This window comes from Mycetomoellerius zeteki, unplaced genomic scaffold (assembly GCF_001594055.1).
Source record: "Mycetomoellerius zeteki isolate Tzet28-1 unplaced genomic scaffold, Tzet1.0 scaffold232, whole genome shotgun sequence".
Lineage (NCBI taxonomy): Eukaryota > Metazoa > Arthropoda > Insecta > Hymenoptera > Formicidae > Mycetomoellerius > Mycetomoellerius zeteki.
Genome location: NW_017257208.1, coordinates 483667 through 503858, shown reverse-complemented (window position 1 = coordinate 503858; position 20192 = coordinate 483667). Strand labels below are relative to the sequence as shown.

The 20192-nt window shown below is 34.9% G+C and overlaps 3 protein-coding genes across 5 annotated transcripts in view; 2 read left to right on the top strand and 1 right to left on the bottom strand.

Annotated features, from left to right (window-relative positions):
- LOC108723384 (carcinine transporter) overlaps positions 1-4177 on the top strand; it is a 22035-nt gene extending 17858 nt beyond the window's left edge. The window contains exons 6-9 of one of the 3 annotated variants that reach the window (XM_018449105.1): positions 1280-1523; positions 1661-1792; positions 2767-3124; positions 3368-4177. In XM_018449105.1, the coding sequence (XP_018304607.1) occupies positions 1280-1523; positions 1661-1792; positions 2767-3124; positions 3368-3635 (1002 nt within the window). In that variant the 3' untranslated portion in view covers positions 3636-4177. The remainder of the gene's footprint in view (positions 1-1279; positions 1524-1660; positions 1793-2766; positions 3125-3367) is intronic. The other 2 variants (XM_018449106.1, XM_018449107.1) reach the window with 2 other exon arrangements.
- Positions 4178-4514: 337 nt separating this feature from the next.
- On the top strand, positions 4515-6354 carry LOC108723386 (tubulin beta chain). The gene is made up of 3 exons (XM_018449110.1): positions 4515-4571; positions 4863-5527; positions 5703-6354. The coding sequence occupies exons 1-3, from the start codon at positions 4515-4517 to the stop codon at positions 6310-6312; spliced, it is 1332 nt and encodes a 443-aa protein (XP_018304612.1). The 3' UTR covers positions 6313-6354.
- Positions 6355-7582: 1228 nt separating this feature from the next.
- Positions 7583-16185, bottom strand: LOC108723385 (tubulin beta chain). Its single transcript, XM_018449109.1, has 4 exons — positions 15831-16185; positions 11817-11925; positions 9136-9709; positions 7583-8657 (listed from the first exon to the last, which is right to left on the bottom strand). The coding sequence occupies exons 1-4, from the start codon at positions 15885-15887 to the stop codon at positions 8027-8029; spliced, it is 1371 nt and encodes a 456-aa protein (XP_018304611.1). The 5' UTR covers positions 15888-16185; the 3' UTR covers positions 7583-8026.
- Between the last annotated feature and the right edge of the window lie 4007 nt (positions 16186-20192).

Sequence of the window (20192 nt, the reverse complement as noted above, 5' to 3'; positions counted from 1 at the left end):
ACATTTACCAGAGGTGGAATAATTAATCAAAGGAATTATCATATATGGGCTCATCAAAATCCCAGGTCTGTTAGAGAATACAAATTTCAGCAAGAGTTTTCTGTTAATGTCTGGCTTGGAATTTGGAACGACGTTTTAGTGGGACCGTTTTTTTTACCTGCAAGATTAAATGGGGACCGTTTTCTAAATTTCTTGGAGAATGAATTTTCTGACTATTTAGAAAACATCCCATTACAACAACGTACTGAAATGTGGTTTCAATTAGATGGATGCCCTGCTCATTACAGCAGAGTCGCTAGAACCTGGTTAGATAGAAAATTCCCACAACGATGGATTGGACGTGGAGGAGCAGTACATTGGGCAACTCGTTCGCCCGACTTAACGCCATTAGATTTCTATGCATGGGGTACTCTGAAGCAAGAAGTTTATTCTTCGCCTATTCAATCAGAGCAACATTTGAGAAATCGTATCGTAGCTGCAGCGAACAGAATATCGCAAGAACAGTGCCTGGCTGCTACAAGAGCCGTGTTTGACAGATGCAATGCTTGTATTGCTGCAAGAGGTGCACATTTCGAACAAAATCTTCATTAAAAAGTTTATAAATAAAATAATTAAAATAATAAATTAAATATATTTTTTTCTTTTTTCGTGATTTCCTGCGAAACAAAGCAAAAAGGAGCATATGTCTATAGGACTTTTTTTCTTAGTTTTTTACTCCTCTACACGCTCCCGAAGTTTTGCCATTTAATTTGGAAACACCCTGTATAAGGGTAATGTTTATTTTAGTCATTTATGATAATAACTGGAAAATCACATTTTTGAGTTGTTACTTTGAAGTAAAAAAGCGACATACAAGGTGTCACATACAAAATTTGCGACTCAAAATACTATTGCAAGATAGTTTTCGAAAAATTAAATAAAAAAGTGTATAAAATTTTATTTTAAGCAGTAATTTTTAAAATAATAGGAATTTAAATGTAGCCAATTACAGATTATATCTAGCTATATGTATGACTCACGCGTGCTGTAATTTAGTGAGAGCTGATAAGCGTTCACTTGGGCGTTATCAATACTCACAGGTGATCATTTAAATGTCTATAATTGGACACATTTAAACTCTTATATCTCAGAAATTATGGTTTAAAATAAAAATTTACAAAATAACCTTTTTTACTTAAAATCTTTCGAAAATTTTTTTGTTATAGTATTTCGAATTTCGCGAATTTTGGGATACTCTGTATAAGGATTATATGAACTCCATTAACAACGTTATTTACAGATAGAAATATTAAAGAGGAAAGGGATATCATGTAACGGTAGAAATTCCAACGACATTGACTTGGAAGGCGAAAACAGAGCGACGCCGTCATCTGCGACACCCATGGACCTGATCACAAACCCAAACATCAGGAAGAAGTTCTTCATTCTCGCTTTTGATTGGGTGGCGAACGCGGTGGTATACAACGGGCTGTCCTACAACACGACCAATCTGGGTGTCTCCGATTATCTGGCCTTCTTCATTGGTAAAAGTCTTCTCTCTCCCGACCCCCAAATTGTTCGTTAACATAAGTGCATCACGATCTCATACATTTCTGATATACTAGGATGAAAAAATTATTGTATAATTCTGCAGTGACAGATTTTTTTTTATCTTTCGTAGGAGGAATCGTGGAGATTCCATCGTACTTTATTACGTGGTACGCAATGGACAGATTAGGCAGGCGATGGGTATTGTGCGTGACCATGATGCTGGGTGGACTCGCTTGCGTGTCCTGTATGTTCGTGCCCGAAGGTACTATTTCGTCGATTTATGTCTGATTTTAAAATGTTTTTAACAGAAATAGTTTTATAGGTATATCTGTGTGAACAACTTAAGAATTATTTTATATTTTATATGTAAATTTAATTTATTTTGTCGTATTTCGTACATATTACATGTACGCGGATACGCGATGCCGGATATCCCTAATGCCGACAAGAGAAAATGTACGTACGATGACGACCATTTACCACGTTGCTCATCTTCACATTATTCGATTATCTTCGCGGGGTAAAATTGAATAAAAGTATTAAACCGAATCGCACGCCTTTGCGTCATGGCGGCCTCAACGTCATTACCTTATTGAATTCGTCATGATATTGTTACACACATCCAATGTGTGAGAGGCAATTACTGTTGCCGACGTCACAACGTTTATGAATAAACGTTCGACCTGCTTATGAATTAGTTACCGCACACCGCACACATAGCTTCTCTCATCAAAAACCCACGATATCCACTTAAATTTCAAATTTTTATTAAAAAGGAAGATAAGAGACATACTTTAAAAGGGAAATAAAGTACGTAAGCAACAAAATCAAGACCTAGGTCGAAATTCATAATCCATTCGTATTTCGAGATTATCTTAAATAATGTCTTAAGATGTTAATACAGATCTATGATTGGCTTATACCATTTTAAAACTATATAGATGATGCTAAATGTAAGAACCGATTACACTTAAAAAAAAATTGCAGATTTTAAATAAATATTTACTTCAATATAGTACTAACGAAATATTTATTTATAGTAAATAAATATTTATTCAAAATGAAACAGTTATGTTTAAATCGAATAAATATATGTTTACATTTAGTAAATATTTCGTTAGTACTATTGGAGTAAATATTTATTTAAAATCTGCACATTTTTTTTCTGAGTATGAATATCGACCATAGAATCCATCTACGAATACATTTTGTATACATGATCGGCCCTTGTCGCAGCAGATGCGGTCTGGGTGACAGTGAGTCTGGCGATGATCGGCAAATTCGGCATCGCTGCGTCCTTCGCTGTCTTCTACGTCTTCGTCGGCGAACTGCTGCCAACCGTACTAAGGTCTCAGGCGATGGGCATAGCTTCTTTCATCGCCGGCATCGGCCTTCTTACCTTCCCCTATATCGTTCATTTAGCAGTCTACTCTAGAGTCTTACCCCTAATCGTAATGGGATCATTGAGCGTCGCCGGCGCTCTCACTTCCATATTCTTGCCGGAAACGCTCAATATCCATCTGCCGCAGACGGTCGAGGAGGGTGAGCTCTTCGGGGCTGATTTCAAACTGTGGTCCTGTCCGACGATACCAAAGTTAGTAATCTCACTGACGAAAGGTTTGGCATATTGCAAAATGCAAAGTAGAGTTTTATTTTCAAGAAAAAGAACTTTTTTTGGTAAATATTTTTTATTGAATTTATGTTTTATAGCAAGTTTCTCGATTTTATTTTTAAATCATTGTTAACGGATTCTATTTAATTTTGAAATAATGTTAACGATCATTACTTTCATGTGTATGTTAACGAATTTGATATTAATATTTGATATTGATTTCAGGAAAGGTTCAAGCAAGTCCGAGTCCCTGCCGTTGGGGTACTTAGTGAACGGTGGACCGGGTAGTCGCTCGTCTACCTCGAAAGTCGCGTTGCAGGAAGGCGCGACTACGTCGCAGGGCGAGAAGCCAGCTGCCGTGCTGCCCTCGAAAGAAGAAGAGGCGAAGAACTTAAGCGCACCAAAAGCGGAGGAATTGTCGAATGTCGAGGTCGTCGATCCGAAGACGGCCAGCGTAGTGGCGGATGTGTCCGTGTGCCGGAAGTCGCAATGAGACAGGACGAAATAACAGACAGTCTTATAATTAACTCTTTGCAACGTTGTATCATAATTACCAGTATAGACACGCATTGTATTTATTTTTCCATTTATTATAATGTACTTCCTTTGTGAAACCTGCCTGAGTTTGTCGACTAGCATGATTCGATCCCCGTCTTTTTTTCTGTGCTGCTGAAGAGTACTTCCAACTTGTCGCGGTGTGTGCGTGTACATTGCGTGTGATTGATACGCGTGTGAATCGAGGATTAACGTCCGGGATCTACGAGGACTCTAGAATGTAATGCTATACTTTTTTATTTGTTCAGTTAGACGTCGATTTTACATTTTGTCTTTGCGTTATTAAGAAAATCTTGTTGTGATTTCAGTTAGCTTAAATAAAATATCTATTGAGACGAATTGTGATGATCGTCTGAGAAACCTTGCATGTTTGATATTTCATACTTGATTGTTGAAAGTGAGAGCAAGGATATTGACTTTATCAATTATAGTATTGTTAAAAAATCAATATCATAACGAAATAACAGGTAGAAAACTATATAGGGGCGCATCCAGACTTTCACCCGAGTGCTCCCTAGGTATCATGTTATTTTTGTTTAACGATAAAAAAAATAAGGATAAAATGATACCTGGGTAGCGGAGTGCTACTGTAGCATTCGGGTGAGAATTTGAACATAGCCTAGGTGGTTGGACAGTCACCAAGGAGAACTCAACAGTCGCCTGTTTCTGTTTAAATGACATCTTAGGCAAGACCGCGATCTCCTCGTTTTTTATCCTTCAATTTTAAGAACTAATTTCTACCACAATTATTATTGAAAATTATTATTAAATTTCATACAATTATTTTGTCTTAAATTTCGACGATATTTAATACAAAATGCGTGAAATTGTTCACATTCAAGCCGGTCAATGCGGCAATCAAATTGGCGCCAAGGTTAGTATCTCTCGATCTCGATAAAAAATATAAATTATATATTATTATATATATTTAAAATTTTAAATATTTGAGAAAATTATATAAAATTATGTAATTTATATAAAATTTTTAATTAAAAAAATAATTTTTTAAATAATTGATTAGAAATAGCAACTTAGTTAAATATACAACGCTTTTATCATGATTATTTTTTTTGATTAATATTTCATGTTTCTATCTTTTCTATTGTATACTTCTTTTCTCAGAAATTAATTCTTAATCAAATTATTAATTTTTAACCATTCATAGTTTTGGGAGGTGATTTCTGATGAGCATGGCATCGATCCTACGGGTACCTATCACGGAGACTCGGATCTTCAGTTGGAACGGATCAACGTTTATTACAACGAAGCTTCCGGTCCGAAATATGTACCGCGTGCGATTTTAGTAGATCTCGAACCCGGCACGATGGACTCTGTGCGTTCAGGGTCCTTTGGACAGATATTTCGACCAGACAACTTTGTGTTTGGCCAGTCGGGGGCCGGCAACAACTGGGCCAAGGGTCATTACACCGAGGGTGCTGAACTGGTGGACTCAGTGCTTGATGTAGTGAGGAAGGAAGCCGAAAACTGTGACTGCTTGCAGGGATTTCAGCTCACGCACTCCTTGGGCGGTGGTACCGGATCTGGAATGGGTACCCTGCTCATCTCGAAAATACGAGAAGAGTATCCGGATAGAATTATGAGCACCTTTTCCGTGGTACCATCTCCTAAAGTTTCCGATACTGTAGTGGAACCTTATAATGCTACCCTGTCGGTTCATCAACTGGTAGAGAACTGTGATCAAGCTTATTGCATCGACAATGAAGCACTCTACGATATCTGTTTCCGTACTTTGAAGTTGACTACTCCGACATATGGTGATTTAAATCATCTCGTATCGGCTACCATGTCCGGAGTGACAACCTGTCTAAGGTATACAATACGAAACTAACCATTATTAAATTTGAACAAATTATTAATATAATAATAAAAATATTAATGAAGAAATTATGATATGAATCAATATATAATTTCAATACGTAATTATCAATAATATGTAATTTCAATATGTAATTATTAATACTTAATTTATTTTAAATGATTATAGATTTCCAGGTCAATTAAACGCCGATTTGAGAAAACTCGCGGTGAACATGGTGCCGTTTCCCCGTCTTCACTTCTTCATGCCAGGTTTCGCGCCCCTCACATCCCGAGGAAGCCAACAGTATCGAGCTCTCACGGTGCCAGAGCTTACGCAACAAATGTTCGACGCAAAGAACATGATGGCGGCTTGTGACCCACGCCACGGTCGTTATCTCACCGTGGCGGCCATTTTCCGCGGCAGGATGTCGATGAAGGAGGTAGACGAACAGATGCTTAACATCCAGAATAAGAATAGCTTGTACTTCGTCGAGTGGATACCGAACAACGTGAAAACGGCGGTGTGCGATATTCCGCCACGCGGCCTCAAGATGTCCGCAACTTTCATCGGCAATTCCACGGCTATTCAAGAACTGTTCAAGAGGATCTCCGAGCAGTTCACGGCGATGTTCAGGAGGAAGGCTTTCCTCCATTGGTACACTGGCGAAGGCATGGACGAATTGGAGTTTAACGAGGCGGAGTCAAACATGAACGATCTTGTATCGGAATATCAGCAGTATCAAGACGCGTTAGTAGAGGACTACGAGGAAATGGATGAAGAAGAAATGGAAAAGTAGAAGGATCTAACGCAGAGGATCGCACGCTTGCAAAAGTTTTTGAGAATTTTTTTAATTTAATTCCTTTGTACTTGTAATTTTTACTTTTTTAATTGTTTTACAGCGTTTTATGTGTTGTTCGTATACATGAATTTTTAGAAGATGTTTTACTCATCTGTGTACTTATTTTGTGAAGTTTATAAAAGACAATGTTAGCAAAACTCTGAACTTGTTTTTCAATTTAATATTCGCAGTGGATTCTCCTAAACACGCTATATTTTAATGTTTAGAGAACTTAGATGAGTTACGCTTTTTGTTACGTAAATAAAATCGTCTTTATCGAATTAATTAGGCGCTGTTTATATATATATAAGTATATATAATTCGATATAAATATGCCTCTTAAATAAGACGAGTCAACGTTGGCGTTTAGACGCGATTCTCGTTATCGAACTCGTTACCGTCCTTCTCTGACGGCCAACTGACATTGATGAAGCCAAGGCCTTGGCAAAAATTGGCGATCGCGCATTATCTCATCGGTGCCCCGAGGGCAAACACTTTATTATTGCGTACAATAAAGGAGAACGCGTGTTATTGCGCGACAGTTTCTCACCGCCTCTACTATCTTCAGAAATAAAATGTAATTTAAGATATCTATTATACATCAAAAATATAAGATTACATGTTATCCTGTATTTTTTAAATAATACAAAAGCCATAAATGATGATAAAGAAATATACAGTATAAAATTTTTTAAATTTTGACGAGATATAACTTTTTTCAGAATATGGACAACGAAATGTTGAACATGCACAGAATAATAGAAAATATTTGATTAGTTGGATTTCAATGTTATATACAAGATAACAATGCATAATTTATCATATTCTTTGTTATCAAATCGCGATCAACAATACTTGTTTAATCGCTCAAAAAATTATAGATAAAATTTTTTCTTGAAAAGGAGTTGTCTTTACTGAAATATGAATGAACATACGGAGATGATTTTATTATGAATATGTGTTAAGAATCATTTAAGCCGCTTCATTGATGAATACTAACGTTCCTAAAAACGCATTGTAATCTAATAAAGAAATGTCTTATCAGGATTGAATAAAATTACTGTACATAAAATTGTGATATAGAAAAATCTAAAAATATAAGAAATTTAAGGATTTAAAGGGCAAATGTCTAGTGCTACAATATTGAGAGGAATTATGAAAAAAAGAATTTAAAAAGTTTTTTCCATTGCATTTTGACATTTCATTTTAATAGTAATTATAAACATGATGAAAATTTGATTTTTCAACAATTTTTATTACATTCCAATTCATACCACATTTGTCCAAACGGCATATGAAAATTCTTACGATTGTCACTATATAGTAAAGCTGAATATTACATAGGCGTATTATAGACATAACACAAGATCAATAATAGAAGAAGCTATTTTACATTCTAAATAATTATTTTTCATATTAATTTAATATTCGCTGCAATTTTATTTGCTTTTGAATATTGATCTCTTTATAAATATTTCGATATCACACAATTCATAAAAAAATCGATCGCCTACATTACGCTCAGCGATTATAAAGCGCATATTGCATATAAAAGTATCAAAAAACGGCTTCTCGCGAGCTTTATACGATCAGTCATGCGATTCCTACGATGATGAGATAGAGACAGAGAAGCTGGATAAATCTAGTAAAAGGGAACGTTGCGCTGCAATTTTCAGTTTTCCTGCTCGCAGGTTTCGAAGTCATCAGCGCACTCCTCCGCCTCGAAGTCCTCTTCCGCCGTGGCTTCCTGGTACTGTTGGTATTCAGATACCAGATCATTCATGTTGGATTCGGCCTCGGTGAACTCCATCTCGTCCATACCCTCGCCGGTGTACCAGTGGAGGAAAGCCTTTCGTCTGAACATCGCTGTGAACTGTTCGGAGATCCTCTTAAACAATTCCTGTATAGCAGTGGTGTTGCCGATAAAGGTGGACGACATTTTCAGGCCCTTCGGCGGGATGTCGCACACGGCGGTCTTCACGTTGTTCGGTATCCACTCGACGAAGTACGAGCTATTTTTATTCTGCACGCTGAGCATCTGCTCGTCGACCTCCTTCATCGACATTCTACCGCGAAATACAGCCGCCACGGTGAGATATCGACCGTGGCGTGGATCGCAGGCCGCCATCATGTTCTTTGCATCGAACATCTGCTGTGTGAGTTCTGGTACGGAGAGCGCGGAATATTGTTGCATCGATCTGGATGTTAGAGGCGCGAAGCCCGGCATGAAGAAGTGCAGACGTGGAAAGGGAACCATGTTCACCGCGAGCTTTCGGAGATCGGCGTTCAGTTGGCCAGGAAACCTGAAAAAATCAATACGTAATATTATGTTTGCAACAGGTTTTATTATTAATGAATTTATATTATTTTTCCACAGAAAATTATTAACTAATATGTTATTTAAGATGAGAAAAGAACATGTGTATTACTATATTCCTTTATTTATGTATAATTAGAAGATAATTTAAAAGAATTTTGCTTTTTTTTTATACGGTTTGGATAATAGAGATTCACTTTCTTCTTTACTACCGTTTATTAATTCCTATGATAGAAACTGATGTTCAAGATATTGAAGTTGATACATCAGGTTCTTATACTCTAAATCCTTGAAGTGATATTTCATTCTTTTGAAGTGAGATTCACTCCAAAAAGTTTAAAGAGTATTCTATTATCCGAACTAAGACGCTGTAATTCAGATAAGAACTCAGCACGAACTAGTTCGTATAAATGGAGTGCAGATAAACAGAATTCTATTATATTGTCACGGATTTGTATGCACACCTAAGACAAGTGGTTACTCCAGACATAGTGAGCGAAACTAAATGATTGAGATCGCCGTAACTCGGGTTGGAAACCTTCAAAGTGCGGAAGCAAATGTCGTACAGGGCCTCATTATCGATACAATAGGTCTCGTCAGTGTTCTCCACCAATTGATGCACTGACAAGGTCGCGTTGTAGGGTTCCACGACAGTATCAGATACTTTGGGTGACGGCATCACCGAGTAAGTGTTCATAATTCGATCGGGATACTCCTCACGAATTTTTGAGATCAGCAAGGTGCCCATGCCGGACCCAGTACCACCTCCCAGCGAATGGGTGAGTTGAAAGCCCTGAAGACAGTCGCAGTTCTCGCATTCCTTTCGTACTACATCGAGAACCATATCCACCAACTCAGCACCCTCGGTGTAGTGGCCCTTTGCCCAGTTGTTTCCTGCACCAGATTGTCCAAACACAAAATTGTCCGGTCTAAAGAGCTTTCCGTAAGCACCAGAACGAACGGCGTCCATCGTTCCCGGTTCCAAGTCCAAAAGAATCGCGCGCGGTACATATTTCCCTCCGTTCGTGGATGTCGCGACTGTAATGAAAAATTAAAATAAAAATCACCAGGTAATACATTTATATGTATATTTGTATTCATTTAGACATTTTGGAAAATATAAGAGATCATAGGCGTAGCTGAGGAGGAGGTAGGGAGGCTAAGTAGTCGGCTCTAAATTGTAGGAAAAACAAAAATAAAAGCCGTTTAAGAAATTAATTTTAGAAAAAAAGAAAGAACTGGGGTAAAAGTCATAGAAAGATTTTTCGAGAATCCAATTTAAGTTTTTCCAGTTCGAAGAATCAGTTTACAATTTTGAGAAGAATAAAGTAAATTAATAAATTAAATATGTATGTGTGTGCTTTTGTGATTTATCTGCTAATAATTAATTAAAAATAAAAATATAAAGCAGATCTAATAATCCATACCATTCGATTATCCCCCCCCCCCTCCCGAGTTCTCAAGAGTCAATTCTAATTTGGTTCCTCTCTCTAGAACAAATCCCGGCTACGCCCATGAGAAGTATCTAAAGATGTTAAAAGAAAGACGACTTATATAAAAAATATTTTGTATACAGAAATATATTATACAAAAATTAATAAGATCTCTAATATTTCCATTATTAAATGTAACTACATTTATTAAGTAATGTCAAAGAAACGGACATCAATATAATGATAGACATATTCAATAATCATAATACAAGATCCCAAGGCATCCATATCAAATCGACCGTTATTGTCATTCTACCGAAAACTCGTGCCGACCATAATGATCGACGGAAATGCGTACATCAATAGAACCGTATGTCTGCATCGTTTACAAATGAGTAACTATCATCAGGATAATATAAGGATTTGCGTTATGCGAGGTTATCAACATAATATAAAATAATTTTAATTTTAAACATAAATAATCTTGATTAATGACAATTACTGATAAGATGTTAATAATTAAAAAACATTAATTTTCAGCACTGTTACGAGAATATTTGATTGATAAGCATAATAGTTCTAAAAATGTAAATTAAAACAGTAAAAAAGATGAAAATCATGTAAAAACTTATTTAAATCCCTAAAAAAACCTTTTAAAAAAATATACAAAAAAGGTACTGAATATTACATTCCTTCTAATAAAAAAAATGAATATGAAATAGTTCTAAAAATGTAAATTAAAATAATAAAAAGGAAAGATGAAAATGTAAGAATTTATTTAAAAATATGGGTTTTTACAGCGTGCGTTAGACTTTATTTCCAACAACAAATCAGTCGCGACAACGACGGATGCATGGTGCGTACATTTCGTTTGTTAATTAAACTGTTTCTATTCTGGAGCACGTGCTGCACGTTACGTTCTCGGAAATAATCTTGTTTTCGCGACACAAACGAATGCATGAGAAATTCTGAAATCGTGTTGCAGTTGCAACTTACAATCTTAAGTCCAACGACATAAGATGGCTATTTTCAGCGTAAAATGCGTGTCTCAACGCTCCTTGTCTCCATCATTCCATCGGTGCAAGACACGCGATCTTCTATCTTTCTCGTTATTGCTATTTTAGACGCGAGGACAAAATCCTCCAAGTGATTTCCATTAGAAAGGTTCTATGCGTTTTATCTCTCTTTTCGTCTCTTTACATTTTCAAATTATATGAAGATTGTATGTCAGAAATTTGGATGGTTTATTTTCTACCAATTTATTAAACGTCGGAATATCATTAGAATTATTTAGTAATGTATTTATTAAATATAATCAGGATATGTTTATAAAAAACATTAAATAGCATTGCAAGTTTAATTAGCATTAGTTAAATTGTCTAATTAGGTATTACTACAAATGTCTTCTTTTTTATCGCTTTGATACTTTTGATATTTTTTAGATTTTTTTGATATATATTTTCTATTTTTATTAATTTCTAATTATTATGTATTTTATTATATTTTATATATTTATTAATTTATTATGAATTAATTATTAACTAAAATTATTTGTTAAAAATAATTGAAAAAATATTTTTTTAGTGCAATACGTAATAAGTTTCACGCGAAAAATAATCAATTAAATTTAAAAACAAGTTAAATTATGTTTTACTTAGATTTAAAGAGCATAGAGAAGAAAGCATAATATAATATTTACAATATGCCCTTACCAGACGCTTCATTATAGTATACAGAGATTCGTTCGAGCTGTAGATCGCTGTCACCGTGATAAATGCCCGACTGGTCGATGCCGTGCTCTTCAGAAATAACTTCCCAGAACTGCAAACGTGATTCATTAACATTAATACTATACAAGCCAACTGTTCAAACAATCTACTTATTTCTAAGCATACATATCTAGTAATCGGAAAGTAGTTCGACATAAAAATAGCAGATATCTTCTTAACGTTTTCTAAACATAACTGTGGTAGGTTTATTTTACTACACTTTTCCTACGAGCCACTTGACGTGCCGAATGAAGGGCGACTTCCCTCCGGAGCCGAGCATGCACCCCAAACTCCGGTCGCGGCGACAAGGATAACACGCGCGACATCCAAAAATAGAGACGTACGGAATTAAACGCGGCTTGTGCCCCCTGGCTCATGTCCACCCTCCAGTTAAATATTTCTCCTCTCTCCATTTGTCTTGTCTTTACTATTTTCTCCTCCTATTATTAGCAAGCCGGTGTGCCGGTCGCCATGGCCGCTGCCTCGGCGAAATGGGCCTCTCTCTGATTATTCTAAATGCATCCCTGCTGCATTTACGTGCATCACGTACGCGACGTTCATTATCACACGTACCTCAATAGAAACTAGTTGCCATTCCTCACACGGAGACAGTTCGATTTGAAATAGAATTTTTCGAGATCGAGAATTTATATTTTGTAAATTAATATATGCTTTATAAGAATATATTATCACACACGAATGCATCGTATATAAGAAAAAATTAGATTCAATGACTCTTTAAATAAAGATACTTAAGAAAATTGTATATATTGAAGCTTTGCATCGCGCAGATAAATTAAGTAAAATGCGAAACTGTATTATTACATTTAACAGATTTATCGATCGTTCCTTCGCTAGATTATCTTGGATTTTTAATTGGTACTTTGACTATTCGAAAAATAGTCGTAATCGTTTACTCGTCTAGATCATGACTAATTATAATCCTACAGGAACTTCGGTTTTGCTTCCTACAATCGTTAAATCTTTCGAGCGGAAAACAATGCCGTGAAACTGACAGTGAATCTACAACGACAGACGATCCTTTTCAAGGAAGATAATCATTTGAGCGCTTCACTTTCTGGATCGACGAAAATGATTGATGATTGCGAAAATTGAATTATTAAGATCAACAAATCGATTCGTTGAAGAACTAACATTTCTCGCGTATTTTTTGTCAGTCATTTATTAATTAAACATGTCTTCTGTATCAATTTAATATATTATTATTATTATTGATATTTTAGAACTAAATTTTTATCTTTACTATGTTCATAAAAAAATTTCTGACTCATTGTATGTTTCATATTTTGGTTCATAATGTGGTGTTCGTCATCGCTCGATGAGCAATACTGTGCACGAAATATCAAGAAAAATCTTAACTTGTAATGAAGTTACACGTGAATTTGATAAGGTATTATTTGTCAAAGATAAACCTGGGTAAAGTAGAAAGTTGACTTTTGTTGAACGAAACGTATATTCCAGTATGTTTAAAAGTATTTGTACATTCCAAAGTAATTTTTATTTTATGTACTTTATTATATTTTAGTTAATTCAAATTGCTCGCAAAATTATATTGTTAACATAATATTCATTAAAATAAAAATGTGGGTAAATAATATTTTAAAATAATTATTAGCATAGAGGAGATAATATTATAAATATACACAGTAAATTATTAAGAATACTTAATTTATAAAAGAGATATAATTCTTTGACATTGCTTTTGCAACAACAAACGTAATTAAATGTTTCGAGCGTTACGCTTACCAACGTGATCAATGAAACTGGCGAATTTGAAATGCTTCGCGATAATATTACTTTCGCATAATGTAAATTCAATAATATCTTATTCAGAAGCAACCAGCATTAGAATCAATTAACGGCAACACTTAATTTCAGCTACAGTTCGTATCTATGATTTCGCGATAATTATTTTATTTACTTCGTCAAACAAAACCGGAAGCTATTTTATGATTGTATTATAAATAGCTTTTTATATATTTGATCAGCTATTGTAGATTTTTTTATTTTAAGGCAAAATGATTTATTTATTTTTTTTATATATGTGATTTAATTATATAAAAACTAATTGATTTATTACCACTTTAATTAAATATGGAAATTTAATTTTGAGACGTGCATTTCTATGTCCACTTATTTTCACGCCAATGGACAATGGACGCGGTTGCAGAATTTTAAGTGCTCTCTAAGTATAAGCGATCGTCATTTCCTGCCATCGTGTGCCGGCGCGATTAAAACTTGGATCACTTCACGCACTCTGTCGTGCGAAATAAAAGAGGGTACCATATCAATATCGGGATGAATGCGGTTCTTTAAATTCCATTCGTTGCGCCGTCTTATCTTCAATTCGATTACAGCCGCTATCGAACGATACCATTAAGTAAGATTGCTTTTTCTTTATGGGGCGATGTAACATTCATGTTCTCGCCAATTATTGCTCTACCTAATCTACTTTTATCAAATTTATTAATTTTGTCGAGAAAGAGATGAAGAACAAGAATTTACAAGAATCGCTTGTAGCAATATTTTCTGTTTCGTTAATATTTTCAGATTATTATAAAAAAATGTTTCAAATTATTAAAGAATGTAATTATCTTTCTGTTACTAAAATAATACAGCTTGTTCAACAATATTTAGTTCAAACGGGACAATATTCCTTGAAAATTGAAAGGAGATGCGGTAAAAAATTGATAGGTATTTTCCGGTTTTCTGTTAGTTCAAATATAAGTGATGGGAGTCTAAGTTTAAAGAGCTTTTCTGGAAACTACGAGAGTGCTTCAGGCGAACTCCGATCGATACCCCGAAGACGGTGAGTCATAATACTTGACTTGTTCGCGCTTTAATTGACAGTCGTCTGTCGTCTCTGTGCGATGTAAACTGGATTTACAGTTAATTTCCGGAGAGACCGCGAAGAGATAAATTATTCTTATGTTATCGACACTATAGCGCTCCATACTCTGTTGAATATACGCTCTGTTGAATAAATCACTCTTCCATTCACGCTTCTGGAGTTTGATACTGATTAGCTATCCGCACCTTATTATGCATGCTGAACTTAATTACTGCATTAAAAATTCGATTGTGAATTTATAATTATTTCATCAATTCATTCGTTACAAAATTGTAATATTGAAATATTTAATTATCGATGTTAATTTCTTTATTTTGATAATCCATTTTTGTAAAACACTTTTCTAAAATGGTTCCTTTTATCAAAGTTAGATAAAAATATTGAGGTAAAATTAACTTAATATTTGTCACAGAATTAGTACATGATTTTCGAAAACCGCTTGATATGTACAAAAATAATAAAAACACAAAGACATGAAAGTCAACGCAGAATGCTTTGCGTAAACAATTTTATAAATTCGAATCTTGTAATAATAATATAGACGTTACAACCTTCCCATTAGGATATCTTCAGTATTTAAAATTAAAATTAAAAAGGTTCAATTAATGTCAAATTTAACAAATACACGACTACAATATATGATTACATATCGTTTACATATCGTTAGCATGTATAATGTTTAATATTTAAAATAGATGAAGTTCGTTAAATAAATTAATAAAATAAAAATCTCTTTTTATTTCTTCTTTGATGGTCTCTTAATGCTGAGGAAAAATTAATTCCATTAAAATACATCCAAGTATTTCAACTAATGTCAAGTTAAACAAATTATAATCATTATAATTATGCCACTTACATATCACTAGCATGTACAAAAATAATATTTCATATTTAAAAGACATGAGGTTCATTAAATAAATTAATGAAATAAAAATCTCTCTCTTCTTTGATGGTCGGTTAATAGGAAAAATTAACTCCATTAAAAAATACATCCAAGTATTTCGATATGCTTTATGGAAATTCTTTTCGTACATTTGAAAATGTATAGAGATTAAAAAGACATTTTTCTAGAGTTACCGGCCTACCTTCGCGCCGATCTGGTTGCCGCATTGTCCAGCCTGTAGATGCACGATTTCCCTCATCTTGCTTTTCTTTCAAAAAACGGTACGCTATGAAAGGAAACAGCTGATTTCTTCTCCTGGACCTGTCGAGACTCCTCTATCCTGCCGTGGGTCGATCCCTGGAATCCGTGCGTGCGCGTTCGACGTGTCGAAACGAAGTGCGGTGCGTATGCGGCCGAGTGCAACCGAACCGAGGAGTGCAGCCAGCCGTCGCGAGTCGAGTCTGAGAATGAACGACGAGCGGTACTCGTGACGAGGGAAACGCTCGTGTCGGCGTTCTGAACTCCACTCTTCCAAGGCGAAGCTACACTCGACGATGAGATTAAGCCTCGAAGGAGCGGGGAGGAATTCGTCGTTGTGACGGAGAAAGAAGGGGAGAAAGAAGAGAGAAAGAGGGCGAAAGAGCGGACGACCTGTCCGTAGCGCGAAAGGGACGGAAAAACGTAGGGGGTTGTGCTTCTTGCATCGCAAAGGGGTACATCCCCCGAAAAGGGACGCGTGCGAACAAATCTGCAGCCCTCGAGTGCCGCTTTCATTAAAGCGAATAGTCGTTTTTCTTTTTATTGGCAGCATTCTTCAGCGTTTTCGAACTGCGAAATTAAGCCTTCGAATAATAACGCGGTATTAATCACCGTTGCAAATTAATTCCCGGAAGCTGCAGGCTAATTATAACTTGCGTGCAAAATATTGTTCAATGCGTCACGACGGTACGATTATTCTTTATATCGGATTACCTTGAGCTCATTCACCGGAACCGTAACAGGAGGACTCTTTTTTTTTGGAAAGCACTTCCTTCTAGTTGAATGCAGGCGAAGGTATCACGTTTAACGGAAGCGTTTCGGTCACATGAATTCTAGGGCAACACACATGCGGGTCTGTTAATATCTATAATTACCACCGACGCATGCAACGTCAGGATGTAATAAATAAAATATAAAATTAGCATGGTTTTATTAATTTTACAGTTTAATCACTTAGCCGGACCTCTTTAGATAATTACGTGTACAGCTAACTAAATTAAAATCATTGTGGTTAACATATATCAATTTCAATTATTTAATAACTAAAAATATTTTCTTTACATGCTTCTTAGCAAATTTCATGCATTTTCTATAAATATATAATAATTAATAGAATTATTTAAACGGAAATCTGTAAATAACATTTGACGTTCCTTCACATCAGACAGTCCGATTAGAGAGAATGCGTACTTAAATCGTAATGGCTACTCGTTTCAAGTTACAACAACACATAATTGGCTGTAACGCACGGAACGCACGGATCCATTTTCTCTGTCGTACGTATCGCGAGTTTTAAAGCAGGATGTCACTTTTAAGAAGATTCTAAAAGTACACGGACGAAGCAAGACGTTGGAGATTTTATCTCGTGAGTCACTCTTAAAGCGGCGCTCTTCGCTTTCCACCCGTCCTCGTCGAAGACGATGATAATCGAGAGAGTCGTTCCGTCTCCAGCTGCGTGCCGAGCTCCTTCGCGGTCTTTCCCCGACGTTCGTGAGACGCCTCCGTCTATTATTGTAACGTCTGTCCTCAGCTCCCATTAACATCCGCGTCGTCGAGACGACGTACACGATCATTCGTGCGATATTCAGGAGAAAAGAGCGAACCAATTGCGGCTTTTATTAAACAATATGAAATCTTGCGACTAGATTTGTGCGTTTACGCGCAAAATATAATAATTCGTCTACGTGAATACAACGGCTGTGTTCAGAAAAAGCAACTTTGAAACTGTTGTAAAATTCTTTAATATAATTGTTTTATACATGTAAGAGTCCAGTGAAGAACTAAAAGCAAGGGCAATTATATTAAAGAATTTTACAACAGTTGCTAAACTGCTTTTTCTGATAAACGTAACCAATGTAAACTACATAGATTATGTTTAGACTATGTCATTTATGTAAACAATCTATAGATCATCGAAGTTTATATTCTTTATCGTTGCACTGAACTGCACTGAACTTCTGTTCTCGCTTATATGTTTTTATTTATCAATATTAAAGTCAAATATATTAACAATAGTTATAAAACCTAAATTACTTCTTTCTGTATTGTATTATCCAATTTAAAATACGTATTTTATATTGCTTGTATTGTCTACGTAAAAAAATTCGTGTAAATTTAATGTAAACAACGTAAATATTTCATATAAAAGTAATCTTGAAATATGTGGCACAACCTTGTTTGCAACCGATTCTCTACCAACGTAATGTGCTCTTTGCTTCCTGTTTCTTGCTCTTTACAATTTTTGTTTTTTGTCTTTTTATCTCCTATCTTGTTTTTTTGTTTTTAGTCGCCTGAGACGAAAGACTGATTTCGGAAGAGACAAACACATGACCAAAAAAAAGTACTTTCAATAAAACGGTCGCAAAGAGAGAAAAGGCAAGGTGTATAAAAGCAAAAAACAGGAAGCAAAGAGCGTATTGTAGATTGGTCTTAAATAAAATTACGAGATAATCTTCGCACCCGCGCGTACACGTGCATAGTTTCCGACTTTTTTAAGAGATCACTTTTTTAAGGGATAACTTTTTAAAGAATACTTCAAAGATTAGGAGTATCGAAGATTAAACCTGCATATATCTAAAATATTTCTATTTAAAAGTTTCCTGGTAGGAAGAATTTTTTATGAAGAAGATTTCTAGATGAAATTGAATTAACTTTCGAGAAGAGATCACGCAAGAGTCGATATTTAGTGCAGTAGACAGGAAATGATGCTTACCTCTTATTTCTTAATGAGCTAGGCACGTACGACGCGTACTTTGTCTTGCGTGCGGCGCCTGGCGATGGATCGAATTCGTAAGACGAGACGGTCAACATACAGCGAGACATGCGATGAGTCATGTTGTCTCCATTAAGGTCGATGTCTGCGTTTTATCAAAGGCAAACGGCCAAAATCAAATCCGATAATTTTTCTGTATATGTCGTACGACACATTAAAAAAGATTTCTAGTTGAAAATGAACGAATCAGAATCTGCTGGTTAAACTTACGAGAATTCTAGTTGATACAATATTTCTGGTAAAATCTAATAGAATTCTTATTTTCACCAGAATAATTATATAAATTAGAATTCTAGTTATCTCAACTAGAATTTTAATAGATTTAACTAGAAATTTTTTATTCGTCCTTTTTCCACTAGAATTATTTAATCAGATCAAACCATTTGTCTCAGTGCATGTATTAATTATAATAAGACGGTGTTCAGCAAAATCTGGCTAGTCAATTCAAGGATAAATCCAGGATATTTTAGGTAAAAATTCTGGTTTTCCAGGATGTATCTATCGATTAATTTTCATTATTTAATTAATTTTCATTGATTAACGCAATATTATATTTTGTATTCAAATTAGAACTCTATGACGAGTGAATTAAAACGCGAACAATATTATTTATGGCTTTATAAATAATATTAAACGATATTCCGTCCACATAAACGATTTTTCTACTACGTTTTATATTTTAGACATTAAATTCAAAAAATTTTCTATTGATAACTTATTGCATCTTTAAAAGAGGGCTTATATCCGAACACAATTTTTTAAATTATTTCTTTCTTTAATTATGATCTGATTTTTTTTAGAAAGAATGATATATTCCAGGCCAACTCTGAAATTTCAGGGATTTCTCAAGAATTTTCCAAAATACATTAAATTTTATAATTCTAGAGTGCAAAGATATTCAAGGATCGCTAGACGTCATGAATAAATATATTTTGATATACTTATTCAATAATTACAAAAATATATTCATATAAATACATTCATATAATTACAAAAATTATAAAAAGTATAATTATGTTATAGAAATAATAAAAGAATCAGAAACGCGTAAAGTTGAAATATACAAATAAAATAATGTATTTAATAAATAATATATCGAAAAAAATTATAATTATATTATAGGTAATGAAAAGAACAAAAAAAAATGTAAAATAATATAAAATTTTGACTCATATGAAGCAATTATTTATATAAAAGTATATATATATTTTTTTTTAAATATAATTTAAAATTTTTAAAGTTTTCCTTTGGACGTTGTTGCAGAGCGTAAGTGAAAAATCACGATAAAATGAACTGATCGTAAAATGCCAGGATTAATTTGGGGGAATTGAAGATCGTGGGAGAATGTCACGCGGGCCACGGAGGTGGTGGTCAATTGTGCGAAATTAAAGGAATGAGATAAGGCAATAATCTCAGTAGGGCCGAAGGAGGCGTAACCGGAAGTGCAGGGTCGCAACGCGGTCGCGGTTATTTCCAACTTGAGCGCAGGTTCGAGTTTCTCGCATGCCGACCGACCGTCGCGGAGGAAAATGT

Coding starts and splice junctions, on each gene's coding strand:
- LOC108723386 (XM_018449110.1), top strand. CDS start 4,515: ATGCGTGAAATTGTTCACATTCAAGCCGGTCAATGCGGCAATCAAATT. Junction 4,572..4,862: donor GCAATCAAATTGGCGCCAAG/GTTAGTATCTCT, acceptor AACCATTCATAG/TTTTGGGAGGTGATTTCTGA. Junction 5,528..5,702: donor GGAGTGACAACCTGTCTAAG/GTATACAATACG, acceptor AAATGATTATAG/ATTTCCAGGTCAATTAAACG.
- LOC108723385 (XM_018449109.1), bottom strand. CDS start 15,887: ATGAGGGAAATCGTGCATCTACAGGCTGGACAATGCGGCAACCAGATC. Junction 9,710..11,816: donor ATACTATAATGAAGCGTCTG/GTAAGGGCATAT, acceptor TTTTCATTACAG/TCGCGACATCCACGAACGGA. Junction 8,658..9,135: donor GGAGTAACCACTTGTCTTAG/GTGTGCATACAA, acceptor TGATTTTTTCAG/GTTTCCTGGCCAACTGAACG.